Source organism: Gambusia affinis, linkage group LG04 (genome assembly GCF_019740435.1).
Source record: "Gambusia affinis linkage group LG04, SWU_Gaff_1.0, whole genome shotgun sequence".
NCBI classification, from domain to species: Eukaryota; Metazoa; Chordata; class Actinopteri; order Cyprinodontiformes; family Poeciliidae; genus Gambusia; species Gambusia affinis.
The window spans coordinates 3,633,078-3,652,131 of record NC_057871.1 but is presented as its reverse complement, the minus strand read 5'-3'; the positions used below and the strand labels follow the sequence as shown (position 1 = coordinate 3,652,131).

Here is a 19,054-nt window from a genome sequence, read left to right as displayed (position 1 = left end):
GGGTCTGTGACGTGGCAAGAGGTGGAAGCCGGGCACAGGTCTTTCTACAGGATTAGTGGACTCCATGTGCCCCCACTAGCTCCAAGAGAAGGTCGCGAACACACCGGGCCGGGCCAGACGGCAGGAGGGGCCTGCAGTGGCCCACGTGGAGCCTGCCAGCGGCTAGGTGGCAGTTAACAGTAATCCTGCAGCTGATTACCATTGGCATGGGCAAATAAACAGTAATGAAATGAACCTCCAGGGCCGAGTGTACATGCACACTCAGAACCACACAAGTAAAGTGACATTGACACACTTGTAGCATAGTTCACTCACACTGGGACAACCAAAACAATTCAGAAACAAAAATAGCCTCTAATCTCCTATTTTATCACTCAATAAACGGATGTTTTGGTCCATAAACATCCAGATATCATAATAAGAATTCTCATGTTAAACTTTGTCAGTAGCCAGTTACATTTACTCAATTACTCTTGGATTACTTTTTTGAAAAAATTATTTTTAGGAATATTTTTATTATACTGTACATTTTACTTGAGTAAAATTTCTGGATTCTCTACCCACTGAATGAAGAACAAACATGTTTTCACCAAAAATCCACCTGATAAAGACACACCTGCAGTTTTTTGTTAAAGTTCCAAAGGCTTTTTATTGAAAAGAAAAAAACCGATATGTAAAAAAAATTATTTTGCCTCCTTCTGTTATATTTTGCTACTTATAAGAATTCTCGTCATGAACTTGATATTTTGGTCAGTCTGATTATATAATCTTTAAATATTAAATGATTGAATATTTAATCAGTTACTCAACACTTCAGGAGATGTTTTACCAAATGATTTTTCATCCTTACTTGAGTCATTTCTTAGACAGCTACTTTTTACTTTTGCTTGAGCAACAATATGTTGAAGTAGTTCTACTCTTACTTGAGTACAACTTTGCCCACCTCTGGTAATATTTTGATTCAAATAACAAAATCAAAGCGACTCATTAATACTTAATTAATTAAAGCAGGTTTTGCATCTGAGAGGGAAGCACATTGATTATATATGAATGGATTTTGTTGTGGTGTAAATTTAATGACAAGTGTTCTGGTAATTTGCAGTTAGACACCATGTAATGTGTTTTCTTTAGTCACAGTGACATCTAGTGAGCATTAACCTAAATAACTACCTGCTACAAACAGAACTATTATGCAACATTCTCAATGTCCCAGAAACAGGAAAAGAAATCCTGTTTTGACCCATTAAAGTGTTATATTAAAAAGCACTTTTTTAAAATGGGAAAAAAGGTTTTTCTCTTCACATGTGTAAGAAAACAAATCATCTGCAGTGGAGGAGACGTTTCCTCTCCTCTAACCTGTTTGAGCAACAGTGTTGTTTTTTTTAAGCATCCTGCTGTGGTCACAGGCAGGCGTTGATCCTCTTTTTGTTTCTTCAGATGCGTGCGATACGTTGAAGAATTAAGGAAGTACCGCTGCACATGAATGCATCACCTCTTAATACAGAGCTGTACTCTCACAAATTTTTCTGGACTTTTGGACTGGTGTCACCAAACAAACTCAAAATGCCATCAATTTCTTTGCTTTACCTTGGTAAGAGAACATTTTTGTCTACATTTTGTAATAGAAACATGTTCTAATTAAGAGATTTTGCAAATGAATAAATAGAGGTAATGTCAGTTATCAGAACTGGAGATATCTTATACAAAGATTTAAATTACATATATATTTTTTTGTCTTAAATGTACAATTGTACCCTTTTCAAAAATATTTTAATGTAATACACATGGGTACGTGCATGGTTGTTCTCTTTTGTTCCCAAATTGATAAATATGTTTGCAAAATAGAGCAATAACGTGAATTTTCAACCATTAAATGATCTGTAGTATTAATATTTAGTTTAAACAGGAAAGTCCCATTGAGATTAAAAACCTCTTTTTCAAGGAAGTCCTGGCTAAGAGGCAGCAAATGATATACGAAACATACAAGAAAGAAGTTATCATACTGCTCTCATCAACTGAGGATTTTTTTGTTTTGTTTTCAAAGTCACACTCGTTCCCTCGTCTTCAGCTTTCTGGGATCAATTTGCATTGATTAATTAACAAAATCGAAATTCTCACTTGAAGCAGAGAGACTGCATGCTGCAACTTTATTATGCTAAGTTTTGACAGCATAAGAGACAGAAATAGCAGTCTTTCAATGGTAAAGATTGAAAGTGTGAGTGAAACCCCATTAACAAATTAGGCAGTAAAATATAGTTGCATAAGTTTGAGTGGGAAGCAAAAAGGGGAGTGAAGTGTAGAACAAAATTCTGAGTGGGATAAAAGGTGAAAAATAATGTTGCTCTGAACGTAGTGAAGACGACTCAGTGTGGTTCAAACTGAGAATTAGAACAACGGAATAAAGACGTTGTTCACTGATGTTCTGGGACTTAATATTCAAAAACATATCCAGTGTTCAGAAGTTTGTAGAAGGTCTACTATTTAAATAATGTTGCATTTTCCATTAACCAAAAGCAAAAAACTGGGGTCCTTTGCAGCTGCAGGACCCACTCTTTGAACAAGTTTATAAATATTTATCTCAACTTATTGTTTTATTTTAATATGTTATTACTTTTGTCATCATTTTGGTATTTCTTAGTACGGTATACAGTAAAATGAACCCTTTCTTAAAACCTTTAGAACTATTTTAATAGTTCAAACACCAAAAATACCTTCATATGCACTAATATGCACAGCGTCCAGTCTTAGCTCTACTACAGAAGCTAACGTCTTATGGGAGCATCAAATAAGCACCAAGAAAAATAAATGTCATTTAGCATATTTTAAGTTTCCCAAGTTTCATTTTCTTTTGAATATTTAAGATATGCTCACTGAAGAAATCGATAAATAGATGAAATTTCTGCATTTAATTTGGCGATATGGTCCTGCAGAAAAATCTTTGTTAGCTGTGCTAACTTTTGAACAGATAATACTAATGCTAACTGAGCAAACGTTTTCCTAGCATTCACAAAAGTCATAAACATAATGCAATGATATTAGTTTTATTATAAGATACTGTTACGTAATTCTGTGAAAGAGGTTTGGTAAAATCTGATCAAAATGGCAGTCTGTGAAAAATTTTGAGGTACCTTAAAGTCCCTTTTCAAGTCCAAGTCCAAGTTTTGTTTAGTTTTTTTCTGACAAGATAAACCCAGCATTTCAGAAGCTGTGGAAGGATACTTTGGTGAGATGGAGGTAGATCATCCACTGCGGTGGTGATTCCCTAAAAAAGAGCTGAAACAAAGTCCACAAAAGCCATTTGAGTTGTCAAGATGGCTTGAATGTAATGCTAATAACATATTTACCACTTAACTGTTTTTCTGTAGGATTGGTTTTGACCTCCGTTGTTGCAAATGATGTGATGAACTCAACCCAGGATTCCAGTAGTCCAGAAACCATTATCACCCCAACCGCTAGCCCAGTAGTCACCAGTAATGCCACTTCCACGACCACCTGGGTCACCACAAAGACCTCAAATACCCTGGAGACCAGCAGAAGCATGAACGCATCCGATAGTAACAGCAACACCACATCTACTCCAGGAGACGGGAATGGTGAGTGCCGTGAACACAAGCCAGTAAATGATTTCTCCTTCAAGTCCCATTTATTCCTGTTAAATATCTTTAAGAGTTCCTAATGTGTTTGTGATTTTTAGGGACTCGGATCAGTGATGGCGGTGTCGCCAGCAGTACCATCCCCATGAAGAAGCTTTCACCTACGCCTTCTCCCACCACTAAAATCTATCAATCTACATCTACAACAAAGCGTAATCCAACAACCACAAGAATGCCCACAAAATGTAAGCTGCAGCAGCTGCAGAACAATCACACGCTATAAAGACATGATATTTGTGTAAAAAGAATCCCTAAAACATGATATGATAGTTAATTCACAATATTTTTTTCAAATTACTCTCACATTCAAACAGGAAGTGGATCAGATGATGTTGGATAGATCTATGACTAACCAGATCCACTACTGAGCATTCCTATGGAGAAAAGTGATCCACACAATGTAGTATTTTTTGAAAAAAATGTCTTTTATATCATATCAATATTTTAATGTGAATAAATAGATAAATTTGAATAGAAGAATTACTCTCAAAACTTTGTGTTGCAAACACAGCATGCATACGAACCTGGAAGTTTAATTTCAAATGCATCACGTATGAAGTAAAATGTGAAGTTCCTATTTTTGCTTGGTGTGTTTGTGAAATATTTCCTCTTTGAAAATCAACATTTTGCATTTTTTACAGCTATAATGTCAAGCGAGAGTACTGGTGAGTTTATTTTTCTGTTTCTGGGGTAAATATAAAACCACAGAGTGATTTTGAAGATAAAATTGTTTCTTTAGACACAGATATTTGGGCCCCTTCAAACCAGTTAGAGACAGCCTGTGGGTTCCTGGAATTCAAAAACCTAAATTACATGAAGGCAATCATGGCATACTCTGAATCATAACACAACACTGCCAGATGTCACATCTGTAGTAAAATATTTCTTCACAATCTGCAGATTTTTCTCCAAAATGAGAGATTTCTGCACCTGTCTCCATCGGCAGTGTGTTGAATACAGGCAGGAAGGTGGGATTTGGGCAGACCGCGAGCACTCAGGAGCATCGATTCTCCAATAATGTATTTCATTAAATGAGATAGCCTTTATAATTTAAGCAGATCCAAGATAAAAGAAAAAATAAATCACAATTAAACAAATGGAAAGTTAAATTTGTGTTTATGGAACAAATATGTGGAACAATCTGTCTGACGTGTTCTCTGTATTCACCATAAATGTTCGTTATTCACAATCGCTGCTGTTCTGTCTTCAGGAATCATCATCGTGGTCGTAATCGCCCTTGTAATCGTTGCGTTTGGTGTCGCTTGCTTTGTGTCACGGAGAAGAGGAAGGGTAAGAGGAGGAGGCCTTTAGTTCAGCCACCCAACATGTTGGCTGGTGCACGGCAAGATAAAATGAAATGCTCTGTCTAAAGATTGCACATAAGAACTACAATAATGCTCTGACTGCCTTCTTTTGCAGCACTACTCCATTGATTTTGCCGCGAGCCCCGATGAAAACGTCCCACTCGAGACCATAGACCCGGAAGTCCGTGCTGAGTCTGCGCCTCAAAACGGTCCGGCCGACATCTCCAAAAGACTAAAAACTCAAAGGAAACATAATTTAGATCAGACAAGCCTTGTTAGTTTAATTTTGTTTTAAATGTTATACACTTTTCAGGTCTGAAAACCTTTGATGCCACAGAAACGGCTGCTACTGAGCCAAAAGGACCAGAAGTAGCACCTGAAACACAGGAAGAGAAAAAGGGTGAGTTTTATGTTTGTTTTTTTAAAAATAATAATAAAGCAAACAAACATAAAAAATGTATCGTGTAAATTATAGAAACTCGTGTTGGCGACTACCAGGCTAATTGTGAGCTGTTTTCCTTCCTCTTTCCTAATGGCATAAATTCACAGAGGAAGAGGAAGTTTGGTTCACTTATTCAACTAACTATCTTTAAGGCATCTAAGTTTCATGATATAAGTGTGCGAGTGCATTTACAACTTGTATGGAGTGTTTTAATACAAAAACACTTCAACATTATTTTAGAACAAATATGGGTTATGACACTGATTCCCAGAAACCTAAAACTGACTTCTTCCTGTTTAGATCTACAGGCTGGTAGTCATGACTCAAGTTCTTTCTGTGGCAAAAATCTTACCTTCTTAACTTAAAAGCATTAGTATTATCAATCTAAATAGTAAACTCATTGCAATAAAAGATGAACTATGTTCTCAATGATTTCTTTTGATGCCTTGAATTAGCAAAAGTATTAATTCATTATTGTTTTTCATTAAAATGGGCCAAACATGCACTAAAAAAGTTGCTCCTAACAAGATTGTAACTAAAAGAAAAGTTTTCAGGATGTTTCAGAAAAAAACCTGTGCAGAAGTAAGAAGTCGAACTGTAGCTAAGATGTTTCAGCAAAGTCAAGAGAGTCCAACAAGCATTAAACCCATTTATATTGCCACCAATGCACAGCTTGATTCTTGTTGGCAGCAGGAGGATTTTTTATTCCAAGATAAACATTAAGGAGAGACTGAAATTCTGCAGGAACAGTAAGGATAATAAGTAAAGGACTGGTGCAGCATTTTTCTGTCTTAGGAACCTTCCTTCTGATGCATCAAGAAAAGCATTTGGCAGGAAAAGAAAATGTGAGCACTCCAACAAGTCCAAGATGTTAGAAATCTAAATGTGTTGGATTGCTTCTGTTCTTCACAATCTGCCAAATAATGCTATCGTAAATAAAGAGTGCAATAAAAATGTCCCACAAAAGCAACTTCTAGCAATTCAGGGGCAATCTGCGATCTGTGAATCTTCTCCTACAACGGAACATCGCAATACAATGTGGTAACAAAGAAGCTTAAATAGCAACAGAATGAAAGTTTGAACCTGTGGTCAGGAAACTCCACATCACCACAGTGAGAACAAGCGGTCAGTTAAAAAAAAAAAAAAAAGTAAAAAAAAAAAAAAAAAGTGGTAAGGAAACTGAAGACAATTAACTGATCAACTTCAAGAACCAAGAAGACCAGGATGGGTAATTAATAAATAACTTTAAAACATATGAAAACATTTTTAAATTTTCTTTGGCGTGCCACGGGAATTTGTGTGGAAAAGAGGCAAAAGATGATGAAGCCACAAAGTGCTGAAAGTTTGTGTGATAAGACAGCAGAAAACAGATGCAGATCTTTATAACGTGTCCTCTGATATGAAAGGAAGTTTGGTTTAGTTGTTTTTCAGTTACTGTTGGCTTTTGGTAGAACACAAGTTTCATCATTGTTTCCGTTCCCACTTAAGAAATGTTTCGAAATATTGATGACGGAACGACTTCCTGGTCGGAGGGTTCAAATGCGCTGCAGTACTCTGATTGACCACAGGGTGGAAACAGAAGCTCAGTTGGAGCTTTTTATGCAGCTGGTGCCTTTTAACACTTTGTGGGTCTCTTTACAGTTTAAGTGGCCAGTTGGAGAAATTTGGAAAGTTGTTTTGAAATTTGGAAAGTAAAAAAGATAAAGTATTTAATCATGCAACTTCCTATGGTCAGGAATAATAAAATTGTTGGTCTATTTTATTATCCACATTTGAGACCAAGATGCTCACATTTGCTTGTACAAAGTGTTTCTGCTTTGTTCTGGGGAGTTGGTGGGTCAGAGGTAAACGGCGTCATCTTGTCTGGACTCGTCATTCTGCCTTGAGCCAAATTGGTGTTCAATGGAGGCTGCTGATTTTAGAGACTGTTTAATCCCAAAAGATTTACTTCCTGTGAAAAGAAATAGTCCACAACCAAAACAAACAAACAAATAAACAGAAAATGTGTTCCTTTACTTTTCATTTCCCACTGGTAATTGCTGCAAACAGCTGTCAGATGGTGCGTTTGTTTGCTGCAATTTAAAAAAAAAACTCTTGAATTTACTCCCCTGAATCATCTTCTTGCGACAAATGTAAAATGTTTCTTGTCATTAGGAGAAGTGTTTCTTCCTCAAAATGATTACTTCAGTGCTTGCAACATTTTTCCATCTAGAAAAGCTAACCCACAATATTTGCATAAAAGAACTGCTGGCAGAAAAAAAAAAAACTTTTTAGATTTCCTGAGCTAATTTGGAAAGTTAAACGATCGGAAACTTTGTTTTATTTCATGACTACTGACAGTAAGATGATGATGTAGTTTTATTTGAAAAACTTGGAGTTTTTCATTATCTCAACTTTGAAGAGAATCAGAAGAATTAATACATTAACCAGTATTTTTCACCTGTTAAAGCACCAGCATACCTACACAGGTGTTTAGTGGACACGAGCTCAGAGTCTGCACAGGTTCCTGCAGACATGAGGAAGGGTCTAATGAGGCCCAGTAAGTCAAATCTCCTTCAAGGGCCGATGCCTTTAGCTAAGGAAGCTGAGAAGGCAGCGGAGGGACTGTCATGGTCTGCCGGAAGATCTGCAGTTTCTGAAACACCCAGACCTGCCCCTCTGGTTCAAACTCACTGAAATCAACTTTTTTCACCTTCCTGATGCTCGATTTGTATCAGTGGCACTTTATTAGGGAAATCTTACTTACAGCTGGATGGGAAAAAATTTAAAGCACAGAGACAAAAAAAACTGTTTCGTCAGGTTTTTTTGGAAGGGATTCAAAGAGGGGAAAAAAAATTCAAAATTCCTTGCCGATATTTCTGAAATAGCACCAGAAAATTAGTGAAAGTGTCTTCAATCTGTTAAAAACTGAGCCACAGGGAAATCATAATGAAGACATGAAATGAAGTAACACCCGCTTTGTAAGTAAAAACCTTTCTGGGTGCCAACATGGCAGAATTATCTAGGCCATTTTTTAAAAGAAGAAAACCAGGGAAACAGTTGGCATTCAGAGAATTTGGCCAGTCCTCCTCTGGAAATCGCCTGAAGACAATCGACTCCACCAGCAGACTACAGCTCCTGCTGTGATTCTATGTTGCTGTTGTATGTGAGACAAGTAAAGAACCAACTTCCCAGCATTTGAGAGAAGAATAATAAGCAGAAAGTGATATTATAGGTTATGGTAGTGATAGGTTTATGCTTTGATCATCAAACGTCTTCCTATTCCCCTCGCCTCGCCTTTCCCTGCTGTGAAAACTGGGTCAGGTAATGACGGGGCAACCCGACTTTCCCACAGACTCCAAACAGCTGCATGTCTCTGGCTTGTTAGGAGCTGCCCAGTAATCAGTCGCCTCATTATAAACTCGCTGGCCCCCTAACAACGGCGTCGCATAGGAGAATTGCTGCCTGTGTACAAAAATGCCTCAGGCAGGATGGGTGAAAAGGTTTCTACTGCTTAGCAGCTTTGCATAAAACATCTGAATGATGAAGAAATTACCTGACAATTTTCTGCAACATGAACTGCAACAGTTGTGTTGAATGAAAACTCAGATTAAGTGTTGTTTTCTGTCTAAATTTGGCCCATAGATGCAGATAGAAGCTTTTACTTTGTAATCAGGGTAAAAATTGTTACCAGCATGATCTTTTTACATTGCAAACTACACAAAGGATTTGTCTTTTTTTTTTTGTCCACGTTTTAACAAAAGGCTAAACCAAGTTTATCCAGAGACTTTTACTGAAAAACCAACTTCGCTGCACCCAAGTGAGCTTTTATTCTTTCTTAAACTTGGCAATATACACCAAGCATTTTCAAACAAAGTGACCCAAATCCTGCTCTTATTCCTGAAAAAAATTTTCCCAAGATATTTGGGTAATCTCAGAAATTTTCTTTAAAAAAACTCGAAAATTTGCTAGAAAAAAAATAACATTTTTAAATATCAAAAATTTTCAGAATTTCAAACGTCAAAATTTTTGCTAAATTGTGGTGAAAAATTGGCAGAAATTTATTTATTTTGTTCTGTCAATTATGTCGCTAATACATGGTCGTAAAAAAAAAATTCAAGGTTTGAATCTATAATAAATATCCGGCCACTTTATTTGCTTGATTTTGGGTTTTTTGTTTTTTCTGACCCAGTACTACTTTTGAGTCTACAGTTTTGGCCCACGTTGGAAAAAGTTTGGACACCCCTGCCTTGCAGTAACTATAATAAAAATGACAGTATGTGTTAATCGATGTCAATATTTGATTTTGTTCAGAAGAGGCTGCCATAACTGCTGCTGCACCCAGTGCTGAGGCTGCTGCTCCACCCAAAGCTGCAGCTGCACCAGAAGCTGCACCGGTACCAGAAGCTGCACCGGTACCAGAAGCTGCACCGGAAGCTCCACCGGAAGCTCCAGCTGCAGCTCCTTCTCCAGACAGCTCGGAGGAAAAACCAAAACCAGATGATGCCAAGCAGAGTTCCTCTGCACCCGTGGACCCTCTTGCTGAAGAGAAAACCGATGATGAAGGTGCCGTCTCCAACAAGACTTCGGTGGAGTCACTGAAGGAGATGAATGAGAACAACAGCAACAACTCTGGCTCCAGCCAGAGGAGAGGTTGGTATTCAGGTCATATCTCCACTCACTAGTCACAGTCTGACTTCATAAATGTTTTAATTTGCAAGGAACATGCAGGTCTAAAAATCATTCACCGTCGTCCAACTTTCAGTCAAAACAGTGTCTGAAGGATTGGGACTGATTTTGATGTTGGTCATATCAAGAGTTTGTCATAAACCAGTATGATGGATGTGCAGGTGCATTGGCAGAGTTGTCGTGCCAGATATTGAAACTCTTGGGCACATCAAGACACTCTTATATCTTAAAGCTCCAGTATTTTTTCCATTCCACTGTCCTCCCACATTCTCATTCTCATTCTCCCACACATCCTCAAAACACAATAATCACTTTGCCAACTTATCCCACTGGTTCACAGACCGGCAGAGGAGCAACACAATCTGGGAAGTCGGTGTGGACTGTCCGGTGTGAGGTACGGCATCCACCTTGGATTCCTGCTGTCCCTCAGAGACGAGGTAAGGCAGCAACTGCTGCATGTTGAACTTCAGCTGCTCAGCCTATTAAGGTGCTCATAAAATGGCGGCACCCCCTTCTCCCACTTTATAGGCTACAAGTCAACACACCGCATTCAATCGGCTGGGGTTACAGCTTCCTGTCCTGATTTAATCTGTTATAAATAGAAAACTCATAACCATTAACTCTATAATTATGAAGTGTGCTTTTCCCTAAATTGTATATAGCCTGTCAGCTGGTGGTTAAAAATACACACTGTGAAAACTACTCTAAAATAAAACAGCATACAAACATCTAACATTTTGTTTTCTTATTTTTCACTTTTGTTTTTAAAGATTTTTTTCCAAGTCAGCAGGTACTGGCAGGTACTGGGTTAGACATCATTTCATATTCAACTTTTCTTGCAAAAAGTCTGAGACAATTTAATTATCAAAAATACAGTTAGTTTATTTCACAGTGACTTAACGAATTCTCTGCTTTTATAGCATGAAATATTTAAGTTAGTGAAATTTCAAATGGACCAAATTTAGTTCAGAACAAAAAATAGTCATTTAATATCCATGATTCCCATAAAGGAAGGAAACTATACTTTAACTGTGCAGTGAGTTCAAAAAGTGTTTCCTGATTTCCTGGGAGAAAAACATCCAGATCTACACGGCCTTGTGTGAAAAACTGATTTCTCCCTGACAATAATGACTGGTTGTTTCACCCATAGCATAAATGGTCATTTTAAGGTCATGCCTCTGATGTTCTGCAGTTCTGAAACACTGAAGTGACAAACATGCAAAAAAAAAAGAAAATCAAGAAGATTTCACTTTGTCGCTACACTGTACACATCTTTAGAAATAGCAGTTATGTTTCTGTTTATATTTCACAGTAATGTGAGTGTTGAGTTCAAGCAAACATCTTGAATAAAACAGTTTAACATAAACATATTGTCTGTTTAAAACACAAAGACAAAGATTATTGAAATTCAGTGTTTTTGTCACATAGTTGATACATTTTTATTGATTAGATTTTGTTGTTAACATTTTTGAGGTGAGATAAAACAAGCATACACTACTTCCCTTTCCTTTTGAGTCACCTAAGATGGGTCTGTATATTTGAATATATTTTCTTTGATTTATTTTGATGGGCAAAATAAAATTGCAGTTGAAAATGGGATTTGTAAACCCAATACAATAATAACAACTAAAAAAAACATGTTTATTACAACCTTTTTGTTGTTCTGGAAATATTAAGCCATTGACTTTGATCTTTCATTCCTTTAACTGGCTGCTACGGATGGATGAGTGTCTTGTAGCGCGAGTAGAAACTTGGTCCTTCCCAATCTAATCATCAAATGCTCCAGGATGTAAGGTCCACACCTGCACCTGTTTCCTCTTCCTTCTGCTCATCAACACTTTGGGCTGCAGCGGCCCGGGGCGAAGGAATTCACTCTGCTCCTCACAACTGATGATAAGCTCACACCTGAGAGGACGGGCTTAGATCAGCTCTTTTCTCACAAAAACAAAAACATACTTTTCACCATGACATCCTCACTACAGTCAAGTCTGGTCTGGTCAAGCAGTAAATGGTTGTGGTTTTCATATTCTGGTTATTTATGTGATCTCCAACATCTAAACCTGTGATACTTTAAGAAGCAAATGTGGAAATATGTAACATAAGTTCTACTGTCATAAATTCTATCAATAAAAACTGTTTATGCATGGTGAAGCAGTTCCCAGACTAATGTTGAGTCTTACATTGTTGCTTAAATCCTCTGATTATCTTAGATCCAGTCAGATTACTGTAACTGGAGCTTAAAAGTCTCTATAATTATATAATTGATATTCAGAGATGTTAAACCTTTTAAAAAAAACTACAAAGGGTGACACAATATCAAACAAAACATGGCTTAGGGGATAACTGTAGATGCTTTTGATCTGATGTTGACATATTTTAAATACTTATGTCCTCCGCTCGTTCTCTTCCTCACTCTCTCAATGCACATTGCATCATATGTTGCCATGGTTAGTGACAAGCACTGAAAATCAGACTTTGCGGTGTTATAAATGGCAAGAAATTATAGATTTAAGAAAATACAGATGTAACCCAAGACTCAAGTCTTAGCCCAGTATGTATATAAAACCAGTATGAATATAAAACCAGTCTAACCTGAAAATGAAAACATGAACCCTTATTCCCACCTGATTTGCGATGAGACGAGTAAGCCAGAGTTAAAAGGCTGTAGCCGGAGATAATGGACATGAGCTGGCAGCTCATAAACTCAAGCTGCATAATTAGACCTGTTCTTTACTCTGCTATTTTCCAGTGAAGAGAAACTTCCTGCTCATGGGGTTTGATGTGGTTTAAACTGGGCAGCTCTACAGAAGGGAATCACAGACTGACACTTCCTCTACGCTGCAAGGTTAAAACAGCTGGAACTGACTCCGCCCCTTTCCCCCTAAATTTGTACCTTAGACCAACAACTGGACTGCTATAATGCAATGGTCTACTTGTCCATTTTATTTCAAATGTTGAAGTTAGTTTTGTGAAGTAGAGGCCAAAGTTTATGTAAATGATACTTTCTTGAGAATCAATAAAGATAAAATAAAAAAATAACAAAACACCAACAACTGGAAGATTTTAGTTTGAAGAAACCTGCAAATTAAGATGCCATTAATGAATTATGTAAAATTATGACAACCTCACCAAACACCCAATATGTAAACAAGAAAATAAAAAATAAAAGACTGCACCTATTTTAGAAAAATCCTTACTGGTTTGTAATTTCAGTTGGTGTTTTGATAAAGTCCAAACCCATTGGTTTCGGCTGACACAATATGGTGCAAAAGTCTTAAATCACCAATGATTTCACTTGTGTTGAACAATATAATTTTTATTTGGATCTTTATTCCATATGTTTGTTTGAGGCTGTGTTGCTACATGTGTACATCAGAATCGTAAACCTGGGTCCTGCAGCTTCATATTAGAATGGAGAAAGCATGTTATTGTTATGTTAGTGGAGGAAAACATGCAATTATCTGTGAATGTAGCTTTACAAACAATATGAAAACTTATGTTCCTTAAAATGTTCTGAAAGCAGTCAATAAACACACACTAGGATTAAGTCACTTGATGCTGATAGAATGAGCTGCAAATAAGAGTTTGTTGAGAAGCTTAATTTCTGTAATTCTGTGATTACTTGACCTAAAATATCAAACATTATCTTGATATTTCTAGAAATAATCTAAACTTTGTCTGATTTCCTCTCAGAAAGACAAACAGTGTGAGTGAACAGTAATGGATCGTGCACTACAAAACCAAATGCAAGGAGCATCTCAAGGATGTGTACTCAGTCCTTTAGCTATTATTCTTCTGACACTATATTAGCCAGAAAATACACTTTTCTGTCAACACTACAGTTGAGTTTGGATGAAACATTTTGAAATTGGGAATGCATAACATCTGGCTATTTAATGTCTATATAACTTTTTAGATTACTCTAAAAGGGTAAATATAAAAAGGCACATAAGAGTCATCTAACTACAGAGTAAGTGCAGAACCTACCTCAATCTGAGGTAACCTCACAGCTACCTCAGATTGTTAAAATTAAAGCTTCAATATTTATGCTAAATCTTCCTCACTTCTGTGACCTGCAGAGGTTCGCAGTTGGGCCTTTCCAAAGGTCACAGGTGAGACAGTACTAATGAGAGGGTTCACCATGACGATGGAGAAATACTGTTGTTTTAATGTCAGTCATCAGACTTACAGTTACAGAGGCTATTGGGACGTATTGTTCAATTAAGGATATCTTGACAAAATAGAGAAAATTAAAAATATAACTGTTGAAGACTGTTGAAAGTATCATGGAATTATTTAAAATCAGTGTTAAGAATTTGTATTTAAGCTGAATGGCTGTCCTAAAACTGGGAAGTAAAAAGTGAGTTGCCCTTTTAATAGCTTTTCATTTTGCCAGGGAGCTACTTTTTTTTTTAACAGGTGTGAATTACACCAGAACTATTTAATATGGTGACAATATCCAGATTCCTACTTCTTCAAGTGGCCTGTAACATTTTTATAGCCCGTCCTAATTTAGTAGAGTACGTTCCATGTCTTTACACCAAGCCAGCCGGCTCTTAATGAGGGAGGGAGGGGCTGACATAGTGACAACAGTTTGCAAGAAACACAGAAATAACTTTACGTGGGTTGGTTGTTAACAACCCCACTGTGTAATTTCAACTCTGCCTTGCCTAGATACTAAAGCTTTACTTGGGTTTCAAATCAAGAATTTGGACTACAAAGGGTTAGATTTTTGTCCCAATTTTGGGTACAAAAAAGATCCAAGAAATGTTTACAAATGTTGGTCTAATGAGATTTTTAGTTGCTTTACAATTTACATAAACACAACAAAGATTTTTTAATACATTTAAGTAAAGAATACAGCAATTTATTCTTTATATTTCTGAGTGATCATTCTAGGTTTAAACAGTTTATTTAACTCACCTCTGGATGCTGGATGCTTAAAGAGGACCAATATGCAAAATGGGGTTGCGATGGGGTTGAGGCGGTTCTAAAGACAGACTCGACACAGTTTTGCAAAGCAAGGCAGTTTGCATCTTTAGCAAACCACCTCAATGTGGAGTGTGAGAAAGATCAGATGGAAATGAACTGTGCAGCTTGGTCTTCCCTGGTTGTCCTCTGGATGGTTTAGAGGTCCTGAGCTTTCTGGAGTTGGCAGCCCGGGGTCCTGCTGACGGATGGACATTCATCCACCTGCTGCTACAGCAGCTCCACATTCCTCAGGCAGAGTTGAACAGTCAGATTCACACAGCGGCTTTGTTAGATCTCTGTCTCTCATTATCATGGTTAAAGTGAGCTTAGGTGAAGTAAAGTATGGAGCTAAAAAAAATATAATTTTTACAAGTTAGTTTTCTTAAATTGCAAAAAGTTAAGCGTTAGATGCATTTGATATTTAATTGCTTCTGAAAAACTTTTTTAAAAATTCCAACTATAACTTTTTTTTTTAGAATTTCGTTTTTGATTAGCTTTTCTTAACTGCATGAATAAACTCAAGAAAAAAGTTTAAGTTTTAAAGTCTGAGATTATTCTGCTGCAGGTAAATTTGAAAGTTGAGCATCCTTTCAGTCAGTTTAGTTGAGCATTTCCTTCCAAAGGTCTTTTAGCAACCTGCTTTCTGTGATTGTAGGTCCATTACAGACAGAAAAATCAATTGAATTTAATCTTAGAAATTTTCTATAAAAAACAAAGACATTTCCAAGCTCCAAAAGTCGTTCAAAAGCAACTCTAAACTCAATTTGTAACTATTTGCACCGACAAACTGGAGACAAGGAAGAGCAAAAATGCCTCAATAAACCAAATGTTATAAAAGCTAAAGACATTAGTGAAAGTTGTTGGACATAATCATCTTGAAGTCATGATTGTGCAAAAACCACCAAGTAATTTGGGCAAAATTAGACAAATAATTCAAACTAATGTCACCTAAACTTCAGGAACTAGACCGCTTTTCAGCTGGGGTCATATCAGTTATCCTCTTCCTCTGACAGATGTTTCACCTTTGAGGTTAAAGGTCATGCCTGAGGCTTTCTTATACTTAGTCAAACCAGAAGTTAAAGCAGTAAAAAGCAAGTGACTGGAGGAAATGTGGCTGTGGCAGAAGATGCCTTGTTTTCATTGTTCTGTCCTTTTGTTCTTCCTGTTTCAGGATGCAGAAGAAGCCAGATTGACTGCAGAGGATTAACTCACTTCAGCTCTTCTCTGGGTTTGAAGCTTGATCTCTTGTTGCAAAGTGTATTTTTGTGTAAAAGTGTGAAATATTGTACGTCATTTTTACATGGCTTCTGCTCCAACTCAGTGTCCGATGTACAAAGTAAACTGTGTATGTGATGACCTTGTAATAAATAATGTTTTTCCCCTAAAAGCACAAAGAATGTATGAGCTGCAAAAACATGAGATCTTACCAGGGACCTTTGTTTCTATTGCAGATTTTTTAGTACACTTGAAATAAGACAAAACCAACTTACATTTACTTTTTATCAACTTGTAAGTGTTGCTTTAAGTCAATAATTCTTGAACATTTATATAAAAAAAGTATTGGTCCCACTGGCAAATTATTTTACTTATAACATTGGAAAAATGTCTTGTTTCATGGAACTAGTACTTTTTTTAATCAATATTAAGGAATTATTGACTTAAAGCAAACTGCAACATCTTGCTGAAAACTTCAAATTTTCCCAGTTGAAGTTGAAAAAATCTGTACAATCTTTTACTGAATCAAGATCTTAAGTCATGTATAAAACTTTCTGAAGTCACTTTCTTACTTTTAACTCTATAGTGATTTTAATAGACTTACATCTTTAAAAAGTTCATATTCATGAACTATTCATGCTTTTCCGATTTCTATTAGGAGTTTATTTACTAGTGTTTATGAGATGCACTTATAGATTTGAGATGTTTGCCAAAGCCATTTACGGTCTATTTATAAACGTTATGAGAACGTTGGAACTGAAGTTTAAAAACTGTTTGCAATCTTCAGATTCTTTTTTTCAAAGTTGTGATCGGAGTTTATTGTAACTAATAAATGTTTGCTAAATTTGCCCCTGTTGTTGTTCACTTTTTTTTCACACAAAACAAAAAATACTACACGATAAAGTGTAAAAGCCACAATTTGCCAGAGGCCAGGATGAGGCGTCTGTCAGCCAACATGTCAAACTCTACAGAAGACAAAAAGTTGTACAGGCATGTTGATGACCTGCAACATCAACATAGAGACAGATGTTTTGATGGGAAGATTGGAAAATAACCCCAAACATACAGCCAGAGCTACAAAGATTTAGATCAAAATATAATTATGGATAAAAATGACCAATCCGATGGATTGAGATTGAGCAATTTTGTAAAGGAGAATGGGCAAAGCTCTCAATTTACCGGTCGATCTACATTCCTACCTTCATCTATGGTCATGAGCTTTGGGTCATGACCCAAAGAGCGAGGTCATGGATACAAGCGGCCGAAATGAGTTTTCTCATTTGGGTATTAGTTTTACGTCTAGACGTACAAAGCTAGTAGAATTTATGAGATTCTACCATTTCCAGTACAATGAAACGTCGGGCCTGGTCAGTGGTTTCTAGCTGTAATAACTCTGCTCTGGATCCAAAGTACTAAGTAGCTTGATCATGTAGAATCCAGTGTTTTATTTATGCTATATGTGTATAGGCATGGACACTACTTCACAATTTATCACACCATAAAGCTCAGTTAACATACATTTCCTGTTTAATTTCACGAGCCATATTAACAGTGATGACTTCCCCGGTTTTTGGGAACGGTCCAGCTGCTATATAAAGCCTGTTTCCACGGACTTCTGCTCCGGTTTAAAACCAAGCGATGGCATATAACAGTGTGTCCACAGAAGGCTTTAATCCACCATTAAGCAGGTGAAATGTTGCACTGAGCCTGCGGTGCAGCGGTGACGGCAGGAGCGCGCTTAGACCTGACCGCAGTCATGAATGCTCTGCAACAAACCCCTCAGTGCAGCAGAACACAAACCTCTTCTTCCTCGAAACTGGATCCAGAGGTCTCAGTATCCTCTATATTTATGCAGAGTATATTTACATCGGCCTGGATGATTTGAATGCTAGAAAGTGGCGCAAAGAGAACGCCAGGGGAAATCTTATTCGGCTATTCCAAGGAGGCACGAAGTTCATCATGGGTGAGCCTCCTGCTCTGACGTCAAAACGAGTTTTTATAGAATCTGTTTGAGCTTCTTATTTATCCATCTTTGCAACCTTCAATCAAAACCTGTTGGCTCTTGATGGATAAACATCTCAGCATAACTGTTTAAGTTGTGCTGTTGGTAGCAATGGTGTATTTCATGTCAAATCCCTGCCTGGGTTCTTTCTGCAAGGAGTTTTCTTGTTCTCACCAGGTTCTCTGACTTTATCAGGACAGTTGTCTCATAAAATTGTCCAGAGGCATGCGTGTGCGACTTCGGAAGAGGATTAGGGCTCACAGAAAAAAAATGGATATTGACAATCTCAGAAGGCAGACTTTGATTACAGGAGTCTGAATTTAATCTCAGAATCAGAATTGTTGAAATTGTTTATGCATCATCAAGAATTGCCATTTGTGAGCTCAAAAAGTTGAGAATTTTTTAACTTTTAAAACACTAAAAATTTCTGAAAGAGTTTGGACTTCACAAGCTCAGGTTTTTCTAAAAATGTAATTTATCTAAAGACTTCTGAGTTTATTTCTTGCAGACAATCAACTTCTCAAGCTCTGAAAATTTCAAGTTTTGTCAAGAAAACATGGAAGATTATTCTCAAAATTCCTGAGTTTTTTCTTGCAATTATTTTTTTTACTTTTGGAGCTCAGAAATGTCCTTGTTTTTCTAAACCTTTTCTGAAATTAATCTCAGTTTCTGAGTTTTTTAGCAGAAATTTACTTCTTTTTTTGTATCTGCAATGGCATTAACTTACTGTTGTAAGTTAATGCCATTGCATTAACTTACAACAGGAGTTAATGCAATGGATTTTTCTGTGGAATATATT

The 19,054-nt window shown here is 36.9% G+C and overlaps 1 protein-coding gene across 1 annotated transcript; it reads left to right on the top strand.

The window, feature by feature from the left end:
* Positions 1-1,437: 1,437 nt before the first annotated feature.
* si:dkey-27h10.2 (flocculation protein FLO11) lies at positions 1,438-17,101 on the top strand. The gene is made up of 10 exons (XM_044115295.1): positions 1,438-1,591; positions 3,366-3,593; positions 3,695-3,838; positions 4,295-4,318; positions 4,864-4,943; positions 5,073-5,166; positions 5,271-5,357; positions 9,693-10,031; positions 10,408-10,504; positions 16,210-17,101. The coding sequence occupies exons 1-9, from the start codon at positions 1,480-1,482 to the stop codon at positions 10,458-10,460; spliced, it is 1,161 nt and encodes a 386-aa protein (XP_043971230.1). The 5' UTR covers positions 1,438-1,479; the 3' UTR covers positions 10,461-10,504; positions 16,210-17,101.
* The last annotated feature ends 1,953 nt before the right edge of the window (positions 17,102-19,054 follow it).

Excerpts from the sequence above, each read along its gene's own strand:
- si:dkey-27h10.2 (XM_044115295.1), top strand. The coding sequence starts at position 1,480 with ATGAATGCATCACCTCTTAATACAGAGCTGTACTCTCACAAATTTTTC. Across the intron at positions 4,944-5,072 it reads TGTCACGGAGAAGAGGAAGG|CACTACTCCATTGATTTTGC; the intron begins GTAAGAGGAGGA and ends CTTCTTTTGCAG. Across the intron at positions 10,032-10,407 it reads TGGCTCCAGCCAGAGGAGAG|ACCGGCAGAGGAGCAACACA; the intron begins GTTGGTATTCAG and ends ACTGGTTCACAG.